The 14611-nt window shown below is 48.9% G+C and overlaps 1 protein-coding gene across 1 annotated transcript; it reads left to right on the forward strand.

The window, feature by feature from the left end:
- The first annotated feature begins 1477 nt into the window (after positions 1 to 1477).
- Positions 1478 to 8899, forward strand: LOC123931056 (leukocyte immunoglobulin-like receptor subfamily B member 3). The gene is made up of 13 exons (XM_045987729.1): positions 1478 to 1552; positions 1709 to 1744; positions 1923 to 2210; positions 2355 to 2657; positions 2882 to 3178; positions 3390 to 3692; positions 3998 to 4048; positions 4927 to 5043; positions 5380 to 5422; positions 5501 to 5538; positions 5742 to 5794; positions 6553 to 6597; positions 6792 to 8899. Exons 1-13 carry the CDS (start codon positions 1519 to 1521, stop codon positions 6936 to 6938), a joined length of 1755 nt encoding a protein of 584 aa, XP_045843685.1. The 5' UTR covers positions 1478 to 1518; the 3' UTR covers positions 6939 to 8899.
- The last annotated feature ends 5712 nt before the right edge of the window (positions 8900 to 14611 follow it).

A 14611-nucleotide genomic window follows, 5' to 3' on the forward strand; every position in this document is an offset into this window, starting at 1 on the left:
TGGATTCCATCTGTGAAACAGGAAGTAGCAACTATGCTAGGTGCTTTGTAAAACGGTGGGAAATAAATCTCCCCAGATTTCAGGTTCTTGCCACTTTGGTGATATTTCCAGGACTCCAGCTGCCTGAGGCATGTTGAGATGCCCCACCCAAGGTGAAGACTCTTTGCTCCATCTCATCCTCCTACTAATGAGACAATAGCTCAGTCCCTAGTGGGCCATCTTTGGAAGGTGGACACAACATACGGCTCCCTGGGGCATGCTACCGCCATGCACTTACTGAGTGTCTGGAGAGGCTGTTGGTTTTGAGTGGAGTGCTGGGCAAGAGAAGTCCTTGCAACAGGTCCAGGCTGCAGAAAGCCTGAGATTTATGATCCCAAAGATCCAGTGGTGTTTGGAGCTTCGGTGGCAGATGGGGTCAACATGGTTTGGCAGGGAACTATATAGATGAAGCACAACACAGACATTAAAGTTTTTGCAGCCACACTATACCGATTCTGCAGAGAACTACTCTCCTTTTGTGAAGCAGCTCTGGGTTGCTCCTGGGATTTAGTGGAGGCAGAATGCTTGGCCTTGAGTCATCACAAGGGTCCTTATGAGTGAAGGAAGGGGTCAGGGGGCCAGAAATGAAAGGAGGGCGGCAAGGGATACGGGCAGGGCACCCAGCTTAGAAAGGCAAGGGAACGGATTCGCCCCCAGGGGCTCCAGAAGGAGTACAGCCCCGGACACCTCGACTATAACTCAGGGGTGTCCATGTTGGAATTCTGCCCTTCGGAACAATAAGATAATATGTCTGTGCTGCTTTAACCCACCAGCGTGTAGTAATTGGTTATGGCAAGAATGCAACAGGAAAATAATACACCAGACAGTCCTTTTTTGATTGTGCTTTTTTGCTTTTAGTTTTCTGTTTTGCTAATCTGAGCTCCACAAACTAGTTTGAATCAGTCTAGTCCACTCTAGTGTTTCTGGGCCAGACAAAATGCAAACATTCAATAAAAACCTGACTCTGAAAAACAACCTGAGGGTTTTGAAGGGTCAGGGGTGGGAGGTTGGGGCAACCTGAGGGTTTTGAAGGGTCAGGGGTGGGAGTTTGGGGGAACAGGTGGTGGGTAATGGAGAGGGCACGTTTTGCATGGAGCACTGGGTGTTGTGCAAAAAGAATGAATACTGTTACGCTGAAAAAATAAATAAAATGAGAAAAGAAGCCTGAAAAAAAAAAAAAAAAAAAACCCTGTTGAAGCTTGGTCCACAAGGCCGGTATCGGGCTAGGAAGACAGGAGGAGTTCGTGGTTCGGGGGGAGCCTCAGATGTGATCAGAAACATCTCCAAAGCCCATTGCCTGCCCCAGCCTCAGCCCCGGAGAAATGACAGCCACACTGTTCCCCTTCCTGTGGGGCAGCTGACGTGACAAACCCGTGATGGGGAGGGGTGGCCTCCGAGTGCCCACACCGTATGTGTGTGTCTGTCTGGTGGTCACAGTGGGCCCTCCTTCTGCACAGCTGGAACGAGAGAGGAGACGCCATGACCCCCACCCTCACAGTCCTGCTCTGTCTCGGTGAGAACTGAGGAGGGGAAGGGACACCTTAGTCTGGGAGGGACCCACCCCACAGCCAAGCCCTCGTTTGTCAGAGGCCCCAGGCTCAGGAGGCTCATGGGGAGGAGGGGATCTGCTAGGATTCAGGACAAACCTCTCACAGGGACTCTTTTCTAGGGATGAGTGTGAGCCCCAGGACCCGAGCACAGGCAGGTGAGTCTGTCACCAGAGGTCCCAACCCCTCCACACTGGGGACAGGGGTAACCCACCAGGCAGCAGTGGATGGAGAACAGCAGGTCTGGGCTGACTGAGGGGAGTGTCTAAGGGCTTGGGGCTGAGCTGGGACCTGGGGGTGGGGAAGGTCTGTGTCCCAGTCTCTGTTTCCTTCCAGGGACCTGCCCCAAACCCACCATCTGGGCTGAGCCAGGCTCTGTGGTGCCCTGGGGGACACCTGTGACCATCTGGTGTCAGGGGAGCCTGGAGGCCCATGAGTACTGCCTGCATAAAGAGGGAGAGTCAAGGACCTGGGACACACAGAAGCCGCTGGAGCCAGGGGACAAGGCCAAGTTCTCTATCACGTACATGACAGAAGTATATGCAGGAAGATATCGCTGTAACTACCTCAGTCCCACCGGCTGGTCAGAGCTCAGTGACCCCCTGGAGCTGGTGGTGGTGACAGGTGCAAGCCCACACAGGGTCTCAGCCCCAGGCTCTGCCCTCAGGAAGAGGGTGGGCTCTCAGGTGTCTCCCTCTCACAGCCCAGCCTGGGGATAATGTGAGGGGTCTGAGCCCCATTTAACACCACCCCCTCCTCCTCTCCTAGGATCCCTGGGCAAACCCACCCTCTCAGCCCTGCGCAGCCCTGTTGTGTCCTTGGGAGGGAAAGTGACCTTCCAGTGTGCCTCACGGATGGGATTCCACAGGTTCGTCCTGATGACAGAAGGAGAGCGCCAGCCCTCCTGGACCCTGGACTCCAAGCCAGTCCCCCAAGGGGGGACTCAGGCCCTGTTCCATGTGGGCCCTGTGACCCCCAGCCACAGGTGGACGTTCCGATGCTACGGCTATCACAGCAACAACCCCCAGGTGTGGTCGGACCCCAGTGACCCCCTGGAGCTGCTGGTCTCAGGTGAGAAAGTCTGACTGTTGCCCCATCTGTGTTTTGAGGCACCAGACAGGTTAACGGGGGCTCTGCTCCCAGGGGAGCCCCAATGAGAGGGTGGGTGAGGGGACCACGGGGACTCACATTTCAGAGTCACTGGAGGTGACAGACTGTGAGACCTGGGGGTCAGGGCTAGAGAAGGGAGGTTTGGGGAGAAGCAGCCCCTGCCATCCTTGGCTGGTCTCTCCTAGGTGTGTCGGGGAAGCCCTCCCTCCTGACCCAGCAGGGCCCTGTCTTGACCTCTGGACAGAGCCTGACCCTCCAGTGTCGCTCTGATGTCGGCTACAGCAGATTCGCTCTGTCCAAGGAGGGGGCACCTGACCTTCCACAGCAGCTCGGTCGGCAGCTCCAGGCTGGGCTCTCTGGGGCAGACTTCCCCCTGGGCCCTGTGAGACTCTCCCACGGGGGCCAGTACACGTGCTATGGTGGACACACACTCTCCTCCGAGTGGTCGGCCCCCAGTGACCCCCTGGACATACTGCTCGCAGGTAGGGCTCATGGCATCGGTCAGGACCCCAGACTTTGCACAGGTCCTGCCAGGGGAGCCCCAGGTTGTGGCTAGGACCAGGGATGTGGGGTCCCCAGGGAGAGAGAGACAGAGAAAGATGGGAGATGGGAAAGGACAGACTCAGAGGACACAGACAGACTCTGTTCTGAACAAGGGCTGGACAGCCCCTCACCCGCCCATCCTCTTTCTAGGACAGCTGCCCTACACACCCTCCCTCTCAGTGCAGCCGGGATCCACGGTGGCCCCAGGAGAGAATGTGACCCTGCTGTGTCAGTCACGGAGCGCTGTGGACACCTTCCTTCTGTCCAAGGAGGGGGCAGGCAACCCCCCTCTGCGTCTTAGATCACAGTCCCGAGCTGGGCAGCACCAGGCTGAATTCCCCATGAGTCCTGTGACCTCAGCCCACGGGGGGACCTACAGGTGCTACGGCTCCGCCAGCACCTCCCCCTACCTGTTGTCTCAGCCCAGTGACCCCCTGGAGCTCCTGGTCTCAGGTGAGGGTTGCTGACTCTGTCCCCTCTGTGTCCCAACATTGTCTTCAGGGCCCTGTGTCCACGAGGGCTCTGGTCTAGGATGGGAGTGAGGGGCTCCAAGGGAGTGTCCGCAGAGCGTCCACCCCCTCACAGTGCAGGAGGGAAAGAGGGTCCTCCCACCCTTGCCCTTCCCTTGCCCCAGCACCAGAATTCTTCCAGTGGAGGAGGAGCTTGGGGATCGGGGCACATGAGGAGGAAGAGTGTGAGCAGAGATAGGGTCTCAGGGGAAGTTCCAGGCACCCCCCCAACTCCTCTCTTTTCCCCAGAACCCTATATGGACCCAAGCCCCCCGACCACAGGGCCAGGCTCAGCAGATGGTGAGTCACAGGGGCTGCTGTCCAGGGGATTTTCTTCTAGGCTCTCAGAGATGCCAGGGGGATGGCAGGGCTCCGGGGCTCTGAGGCTTGTCGGGGGTGGGGGTCCCGAGTGGGGGAGGAGCAGCCAGGTGCAGTAGGGAGCACAGCAGGTCCCACCCCTCACCCTTGCTGACCCCAAGAGGCTCTGAGGGTGAATGATGGTCTCTGTCAGCCTTGGTGGGTGGGCCCATGGGGAGCTCCAAGTTGCCCCCTCAGTTCAGGGTCCTCTGGAGGTGCTGGGTGGCACATGTCCCTCCCCTGTGTGGGCCTCAGTTTCCCCAAGTGTGAAGGAGAGAGTTGTGGACCAGAGTAGATTTCCCATCAGACCATGACTCTGATCCTGGGAGAGGAGGGCTCATGGGGAAGACCTCCAGGGAGTGATCTATGGGGAGTTCTGTCCCTTTGCAGCAATGACAGTGACATCGTAGGGGGAAGGAAAGGATGACAATGGCTGGGGGCATTCAGGTAATAAGGAAAATCTGGAATGACTCTCAGCTCCAGAAGAAGATGCTGGGACAAACTGTGCCCCAGATGAAGGGCCCAGAGCCCCAAGCTTGTGTCTGCACAGGGGGCAGCATGAACAGAACACAGGGAACCCACAGCCCTGGTTCTAGTCTCAACCCTGCTGCCTCCATGCTGGGCGACCTGAGACATGTGAATGACCTCTCTGTGCCTCCGTTTTCTGTCTGTGGAGTGGGCAGGAGGGGCAGCAGTTGTCTGCTGGGTGATCATTGACAGGGTCAGAGCTGAATGCACAGAGCCCAGCAGGTGCCTGGCACACAGTAGGTGCTCAGTTAAATGGCATCACTGGCTCATTCATGGTGTTGCTCCTGCACAAGGTCCCCTCTGGTACCTGTACATCCTCATTGGGGCCACGCTGGCCTTTGTCCTGCTGCTCAGCCTTCTCGTCCTCCTCCTAGTTCGCTACCGGCGTCGGGACAAAGGCAGGAAGCCAGGTGAGAAGGGAAGGAGGTGACAGGTCCCAGGGGATGGTGGCTGCCCTGTGGGCCAACCAAGTATGGGGTCAGGGCAGCAGTCAGAGGAAAAGAAGAGCGATGGGAAAGGTCCGCGTAGGAGGACACTTGTGCAGAATCTCAACTCAGAGAATCTAGAAAGAAATCCCCAGGTCAGCCCCCACGAGCCAGTTGAAGGTACTTCCCTCCATTTAATCTGGGGAAGTGAAGAAACACACAGACAGTATGTGTGAAGGGTGTCTTTCCCCGGAACCACGTGGTTGGGGGCAGGTTGTAACCACCCAGCCCAGAGGGAGACTGATTCCCAATGTCCTTCAGGGGCTGCAGACCTGGAGCACAAGGACAGAAGCCTGCATGACAGGTAACTCCTGCCCCCAGTCCCCCAGAATCCCACCACCTGCACCCACTATACCCCCCTAACATGCTTTCTCCTCCCCAGCTCCAGCCCAGTCGCTGCCGCCCAGGAGGAAAGCCTCTGTGAGAGGAAGGGGGCCACCCTGGGGGGTGGGCTGGGAGGGTCTTGGGTAGGGGTTGAGGACTGAATTCCCACATGCCTTTAAGCCCACTGCTGAATCCCCGGGATGGCAGATGCCCTAGCTGGGAGCAGGGTGGGGTCTGTAGCGCTGAGAGGAGGGCTCAGGGGACCTTGCCAAGAGACACACCCCGTTCTGTCCCAGCAGACGCTGCCATACAAGACACTCAGCCTGAGGAGGGTTTGGAGCTGGACCATCGGGTGAGACCCCCAGACTTTGTGCAGACCCCAGGGCATTTGTGGTGCCAAACTGAATCCAGTGGACACTTCCTTGTCCTCACACCACCCAGTCTCAGTAGTGTCCCTCAGAGGCCCTCATGCTCCTTGGGCACCCAGGGTCAGCCCACTGTGACCTTGTGGGGCCTCCTCTGTGCTCCCCTTGTCTGGTTCCCCAAACACTGTCTGACTTCTGGCTCTTGGGATGCATGTCCATGTCTCAAGAGGGTGCATGAAGAAATGATTCTCCCACTGGTCACTAAGCCCCTTCATTCATTTAGCCAGCAAAAGACATAGGGAGCCCAGCATTTGCCAGGCCCCACCTAGTGCTGCCTGCATAGCTGTGAGCAAATCTGACCCACACTCCGTGAGCTCACCTTGTGGGTGGTAAACAATATGCACGGAAGTGGGCAGCATCCTTGAGGGCAATGTGTAGCCAAGAAAAATAAAACAAGGGGAGGGAGTAGCAGGTGCAAAGGTCCTGAGGCAGCAACATGCTTTATCAGGAGCATGGCCCATGCAGCTGCAACCAAATGAGCAAGAAACACTGTCTGGAATAGAATCAGAGCCAGAGTACTAATCACAAGCCCCAAGGCTCAGGAAGCTCCCGCAGAGTTCACCGGGAAAGTGACCTAGTGGGCATGAAAGTTTCGGAACATCACTCTGGCAACCATAGGGAAAATTGTCTGAGGTGGTTGAGGGGAATCAAGGAGACAAACCTCCCACTCACTGTCTGTTCGCAGCAGAACGCACAGGATGAAGACCCCCAGGGACCAACGTATGCCCAGGTGAGCCGGTTAAGATCAAGACTCAGTTGGGGACTGGCCACTTCTCCTTCCCCCATGTTGGAGGGATTGCTGGCCTTGGAGGACAGACAAGCAGAAGAAGATGGGCAGCTGGACTGTCAGGTGGGTCCCTTCTTCTCCAAGCGTCCAGGCTCCCGCTCCTCAATCACAAATTTCCCCTCTTTTCCCCACTGCAGGTTGCTGCATCTGACACCCCCCAGGATGTGACCTACGCCCAGCTGAACTGCTTGACCCTCAGACAGGAGACAAGTGCATCCCTTCCTTCTCAATCAGGGGCGCCCCCATCAGAGCCCAGTGTGTATGCTGCTCTGGCCATCCGCTAGCCCAGGAGGGGTCCAGACCCCACACACCAGGGAGTGGGACCACAGGGACCCTGGAAGGCACAGGAACCACCCACAGTGGGGGCCAACTAATGACGACCCCAGCCAGCCTGGACTCTTCACATGGACCTGTAAGAACTGCTGGGACCCTTTGGGAGTCATCGATTCTGCCATGAAAGATAATAATACCCCTACCCTTTGGAAATCAAAGCAACAGACTTCTCAATTACCCATGAATGAAATGAGAAAATCCAAACGGAAATGAGAGAATGTTTACACTGAAGGACAATGTAAATGTTACACATCAAATCTATGAAATGGGAAAATAAGAACCAAGACCCAATGTATTCGAACAGAAAAAGCCTAAAATAATTAATGACAGAATCTATTCTATCGAGAATTTGGAAAAAGAATAGCAAGTTATTCAAACAAAAGTAAGGACAAGATCTAGCTAGTAATGAGGACAAATTTAAAAATAGAGAAAAATCAATAAAGCTGAAAGTGTTCCTTTTTGTAAGCAATGGTCACATTTATAAATCTTAGCCACAAAACCAAGAGGTGAGAGAGAGAGAAGAAGGAGTTACACATCAGCATTATGAGGATGGTATCCCATCCTACAGACTTTAAATTTAGAATGGAACATTATTAACTCTTTTATGATGATATATGAGACAATGTAGATGAAATGGATAAAATTCTCAAAATAGAAGTTACTACATTGATGGAGAAGTAGAAAATATGTATCACCTTATGAATACATTGAATGCATTGACTGTGATCACACCGCCCCCCATCTGAAGTATGTGGAAACTGAGAGAAATCAAGAGCAGAGTAGTGGCCGGCAGGGCTGACATGTGGAAATGGGGAGGTGTTGGTCAGGATTATAGGCAGAAGATGAACAAGGTCTCTACAGTTGTAAGACCACAAGTTCTGGGGATTTCATGTACCACATCATGACCACAGCTCATAATACCATATCTTATTTTTGAATGTTGCAAATAGAGTAGATCTAAATGTTCTCATCACATACAAGAAAGGCAGATACAGTATGGCATGGAAGTGTGAGCTAACGGCATGGCGACAATCATTTTGTAATATACATTTGTGTCTGTTGAGGAAGCTTCATTGGCAATTTCCTCCAAACACTGATGCCCTAAGGAAACACACACGCTCCTGCACCCACATGGATACAATGCACACATACAAGCAAACACTCACACACATGCATACACTCAAACACACACACATGCACACACACAATGAAATTATACGTGCCCTTCCTGAGAATAAAAAAAGAAACAATATTGTATCATGCTAAGGAGAAATAGACACCAAAACTAGGCAAGGAAATTCCAGAATGGAAAGGCACAGATAGTTCCCTCACATAAACTCCAATGCAAATCTCTATAAACAAAACGTTCACAGATGAGATTCAGCAATGTATGAAAAGGACTCTACCTCATGACGGCACTGGATTTGGGGGGTAGGGGAAGGCAGAGTAACTGAAAATTTTAAAACTCAACCAATATAATGCATATATTAACAGTATAAGTTAAAACTTACCTTCTCACAATCCAGAGGGGAGGGGGATGGGGAGATGGGTGAACAGGTGTACAAACTTCCAGTTACATAATAAAGGTGCCCCAGGGGTGTAAAATACAGCTTAGGGAATATAATCCATGATATTGTAATAATTGTTTGTGTGACACATGGTAACTGCACATCTTATAGTAAGAACTGCATAATGTATATAAATGTTGGCTCATTATGTTGGACTAATATATATCGACTATAATTAAAAACTTAGCACTGGGTGTTGTACATAAACAATGACTCTTGGAACACTGAAAAGATAAAATAAAAAAATTTTAACCCTATGGAATAAAAAGAATTAAAATATAAGAAATAATTTTAGCAGATGCATATAAAGCTTTTGATAAAACACACCAGAATTTCATAATGAAAACAAAAACTCAGCAGAAATAAAAAGTTGTTTTCTTCCATTTATGAAGGCATGATTATCAATTAGTATCTGAACATCATCTTTTAAGGTGGGAACACCCTTACACCATAGGTGGGAATGCAAGCTGGTGCAACCACTTTGGAAAACAGTATGGAGGGTCCCAAAAAAGTTAAAAATAGAGCTACCCGGGGTGCCTGGGTGGCTCAGTGGTTTAGGCCTCTGCCTTCGGCTCGGGTCATGATCTCAGGGTCCTGGGATCGAGCCCCGCATCGGGCTCCCTGCTCAGCGGGGAGCCTGTTTCTCCCTCTCTCTCTGCCTGCCTCTCTGCCTACTTGTGACCTCTCTCTCTGTCAAATAAATAAATAAAATATTTTAAAAAAATAGAGCTACACTACCACCCAGCAATTGCACTACAGTGTATTTACCCTGAAGATAGAGATGTAGTGAGAAGAAGGGCCATATGCACCCCAATGTTCATAGCATCAATATCCACAATAGCCAAACTGAGGAAAGAACTAAGATGCCCTTCAGCAGAGGAATGGATTAAGAAGATGTGGTTCATATATGTAGTGGAATATTACTCAGTCATCAGAAAGGATGGATACCCACCATTTACATCAGCTTGGATGGGACTGGAGGGGATTATGCTGAGTGAAATAAGTCAGAGAAAGACAATTATCATATGGTTTCACTGATATGAGGAACATAAGGAATAGCATGGAGGACATTAGGAGAAGGAAGGGGAAAATAAAGGTGGTGGAGGGAATCAGAGGGGGAGACAAACCATGAGAGACTCTGGACTCTGGGAAACAAACTGAGGGTTTCAGAGTGTAGGGGTTTGGGGTGATGGGTTAGCCTGGTGATGGGTATTGAGGACAGCATGTGTTGCAGCGAGCACTGGACTGGATTTTATATGCAAACAATGAATCATGGAACACTCCATCAAAAACAAATGAAGTACTGTACAGTGACCAACATGACATAATAAAAAATTTATATATAAATATAATATATGTGTACATATATAAATAATATGAATGTGAGAACTTGAATTCTTTCTCTCTGTGATGGGGAATGATCCAAGTATGTTTCTTTTGAGCATTTGTATTCAGCACAGCAATCAATTCATAATTGGAGGTACCAACTGATTAAATGAAACAAAACAAAAGGATAAGCACTGAAATGGATAGAATAATACTTGTATTGCTCCATAATTTCACAGTTTTGAACATAACTAATGAATCAGTGAACATTGTATAAAAAACTAATGATGTACTGTATCTTGGCTAATTGAATTTATATTAAAAAATAAATAAAAATAAAATAAAAAATAATATAAAGATGAATTGCCCAAATTGAAAAGGAGAGGGGGAGATGAACCATGAGAGACTGTGGACTCCCAGAAACAAACTGAGGGTTTTGGAGGGGAGGAGATGGGGGGTTAGGTAAGCCTGGTGGTGGGTATTAAGGAGGGCACATATTGCATGGAGCACTAGGTGTGGTGCATAAACAATGAATCTTGGATCACTAAAAAAATAAAATTTAATTAAAAAAAAACAACGGAAAGGAGTTTTCCAGATTCACTATGTATGTGGTCAATATTTAGAAGTCAATTGCATTCAGAATTCTGGTTCTGAATGAAGACAAAGTAAGTGAATGTTTCTCTATTCCTTGACTTTATACCCGTTAGACTCTATTTGTACTTCTGACCTCCAGAATTTTAAGATAATCTGTTTATGTTGTTTAAAGACACCAAGTTTGTGGTCATTTGTGACGGCAGCAGTTGGAAGCTAATTCAATGACTTCAATATTCTTTGGATTAGTGTTTGTGTTGTACATTTTTCTTTCTCCTGCTTTCTAATTTATTTTATTTTTTTTAAAGATAGGGTAATTCATTTTTTAAAAGATTTTATTTATTTATTCGACAGACAGAGATCGCAAGTAGGCAGAGAGGCAGGCAGAGAGAGAAAGGAAGAGAAGCAGGCTCCCTGCTGAGCAGAGATCCTGATATGGGACTCGATATGGGGCTCAATCCCAGGACCCTGGGATCATGACCCAAGCCAAACGCAGAGGCTTTAACCCACTGAGCCACCCAGGTGCCCCTCTCCTACTTTCTTAATATGGTTGAATATACAGACCATGAAATTTACCATTTTAACCATTGCTAAGATATATAATTCAGTGGCATGAACTACATTACCAAGTTAGACAATCATCACCACTATCCATTTCTGGAACGTTCTTAATATCCCAATGGAAAGTCCCTACCCATTACATAATTACTCACATGTGCTTTTGCCATCAGCCCCTGTCAATCTCTGCTCCAATTCCTGTCTCTTGAATTTGTCTATTCAGGTCATATAAATGGAGTCACACAAGATGTGACCTCTGAGTCTGGATTTTTTAGTGTTTCCGAGGTTCATCCACATCGTTCATTCTTTTACTTCTAACCTATTTACATCATTACATTCGAAGTGAATTTCTTATAGACGCAAATAGTAGAGTCTTGCTTATAGTTGTTTTTCTTGAACCTATCCTACAATATTTCTCTTTGAAGTGTTGTGTTTAGACCGCTGACATATAATGTAAATACTGATGAGGTTGTTATTAAATCACCGTTTTATTTTTGCTTCTCCCCTCTTTTGTTTGTCCTGCTATTTCCATTATCTGCCTTTTCTTTGGCTTGGCTTTAAGAAATTTTTTAGGAATCCAATTGAATATCCTTATTGGAGTTTTAACTATACCTCTTGGGCGCTGTTACACAGTAATCGACATATTATCATATGCCTAATGTAACACAGTCATGTTAGAATTAGTATTTTAACTCTTCAAGTAAAATGTAGGAACCTTAGAACATCTAAATGATTGTATCCTCACCCTTTTACATTGTAGCAGTCATATGTATGACTTTTAGTCATATGACACTTTCAGGATGTGTCAGGTCCTGTGGGACAAGGCACAGAGGGGTACGCCCTCCCCAGAAAACTTCCTTCAGCCCAACAACCCCACTGGGCAGCTAGGGGACACAGAGGGGCAGGGCTGATAATGACCAATGTGGGAGGGCCCTCGGGGTTACAAGTGGGGAAATGAGAGGAGAAGTCATCCTTATAACTCTCTATCTGATTCCTTTCTAGGGGCCTCCCCAAACCCTTCATCTGGGCTGATCCCAGCCCCATGGCCACCAAGGGGAGCTCTGTGACCATCTGGGGTCAGGCGATGCTGCAGGCTGATGTCTACTCTCTGTATAAAGAGAGGGTCTCTGAAGCCTTCTTCGTGAAGACCTCGCAGGATTCCAGCACCAAGGCCAGTGTCTCCTTTGCATCCATGAGCTCACACGATTCAGGGTGATACCAGTGTGTATATCAGAGCAGCAATAGCTGGCCACAGCAGGGTAACCTCCTGTCCCTGGTGGTGACAGATAGGGCAGGATCTGGCCCCCTCTCACTGGCATGCTTTCTTCAAGCTTAAGGGAAGAGAGTGTGGCCTCAGGAGGATCTCTCGCTCACAGTCCACACCAGGGATAGGTGGGTGATGGTCCTCTTTAGGATACTACCTCCTTCTCCTTCAGGAGTGTAGACTACAACTCTTCTTGTTCATTTCCTTCCAAGCACTCTATCTAGATGGCAAACTGAATGAGTAATTGGATTTATGGTAATTGTGGTAATCTTTCCTCCTAGACAGATTGAATGGTGGATTGCAGAGACCCCACCATGTCACTCTTTAAAATAAAAATGTCCAGATTGAAGAATAGCATGTGCTGTGGAAATATATAATCCCAAGTCAGGGACCAAAAGGAGCTGGCTGATGTGTGGGTATAACAGGCAGACCCTGCTTTTCACTCCTCCACCTTCCTGATTCTCAGGACAAAATGAAGCATCACATGTTTATTTTTGCCTCCTAATTAGATGGAAGGTGAGACACTGGAGATGCTCACCTCAAGGGGTTGAGATGGTATTAGTTAGTTTCAGGAACTCCCTAGAGATGAGGGAAGGGAATACTTAGGCATTCCTATGTCTCCTCAACCACAGGCTCTATATTTGACTCTCTGGTGTAGCTGATACCATCACAAAACAAGTCAGACTCCAAGAGAGGTGAGTGAGGAGGAATTGTGGGTTATCTGCCTGGGGTCAGAGGGTCACATCCTGTCAAAGATGCAGTTGACCCCAGTGGACATGCAGGGATCCTGGGGTGATTTCAGTCTGCCCTGACCACTGCAATCTCTAGCCTCAAACAGCCAGGATTACACAGTGGAGAATCTCGTCCAGATGGGCATGTCTGCTGTGATCCTGATGGTTCTTGGGTGCTGCTCTTTCAAGCACTTCTGTCATAGAAGACCCCAAGATGCAGCCAGGAGAGAAATCTAAGAGATAGAAGACTGACCATTTAGAAAGGTAGATCCTCACCACTGAGTGGGGTAAATTCTGCAAGAAAATCTGGAGCATTACACTGAGGGAACTGTGTATTGAGAATGTCCAGAGGAGTAAAAATGGTTGGCATGTAGGAAATGTGTGGAGAGAACATTTCTTGTTTGTAGTGGACTTTTGTGCCATTAAGCTCGTAATTTCCTCTCTACTGATATTGATTGTCCTGACCAGTCCCTTCCTTTCTCACTCCCATGACATGGGATTGCATTCGTGTTGCAGGTGTGGACCCACAACCTACACATGGCCTCACAGGCTGGTCCACTTCTATACATATACACATTCTCCTTCATTTTTATTAACCACATCCTTTGAAGCATACTTCTGTTCCTTATAGAACACAAAATCTAGTTTTGTATCACTGAATAGATGGGGTAAAAGTAGGGTCTACTTGGAAACAGATAATGGAAGACCATTCCCTAAACCCTCTCTGGACTCATAGAGCTCTTCTCTGCTCATCTGATGATAGCTGGTAGAGTTTTCCAGAAATGCCATCCGTTTGTGGGAACTCAGGGGTGTTTGAAGGGACAGCCTGGTGGTGAGCTGCTACACTGGCTCTAAGAAATAATCAGTTTTTAAAAAGCTGTCCTTCATGGCATTTCACCTTTTCTTTAGTGTAAATACACCCATCATGGCCAATATAAAGGACCTCCGTGAAGGCACTGTGTGCCCAGGTGGGAGTCATGGATGCACTGTCTTTCATATGTGAGTGTGATCCAGCTACTGGCACACCTCACTGGTGACCCCAATGTGCTTCTTCTATTTTATTTTTCCCCTTTCTTTTCTAAGTAGACTCCAGGTCTGGCATGGAGCCCAACATACGGTCTGTAACATGAACCTGAGATCAAGACCTGAGCCAAGATCAAGAGGCAGATGTTTAACGGACTGAGCCACCCAGTGGCACCTCTTTCTATTTTAAACATTTATTTTATTTATTTGAGAGACAGAGAGAGAGTAGGGGAAGGGGATGATGGTGAAGCAGAGGGAGAGGGAGAGAGTCTCAACCTGACTCATCTCTGAGCATGTTCATCGACACAGGGCTCAATCTCAAGTCACTGAGATCATGATCTGAACCAAAACCAAGAGTCAGACACTTCACTGAATCACCCACAAATGTGCCCCTTCTTTTGGTGCCCAGGGTCTCCTTGGATTTGGGAATGTGGGCCCTGCTGCTTTTGCCTTTCTCCCTTCACAATCCCATGGTTGAGTAAGCATTCTTCACTCATCCTTTCTTACAGGTGTTTCCCCCAAATCTCTATTTTTCTTCTGCTCAAAGGTCAGCTTCCATCAAC

This window comes from Meles meles, chromosome 19, assembly GCF_922984935.1.
Source record: "Meles meles chromosome 19, mMelMel3.1 paternal haplotype, whole genome shotgun sequence".
Classification (NCBI taxonomy): Eukaryota; Metazoa; Chordata; class Mammalia; order Carnivora; family Mustelidae; genus Meles; species Meles meles.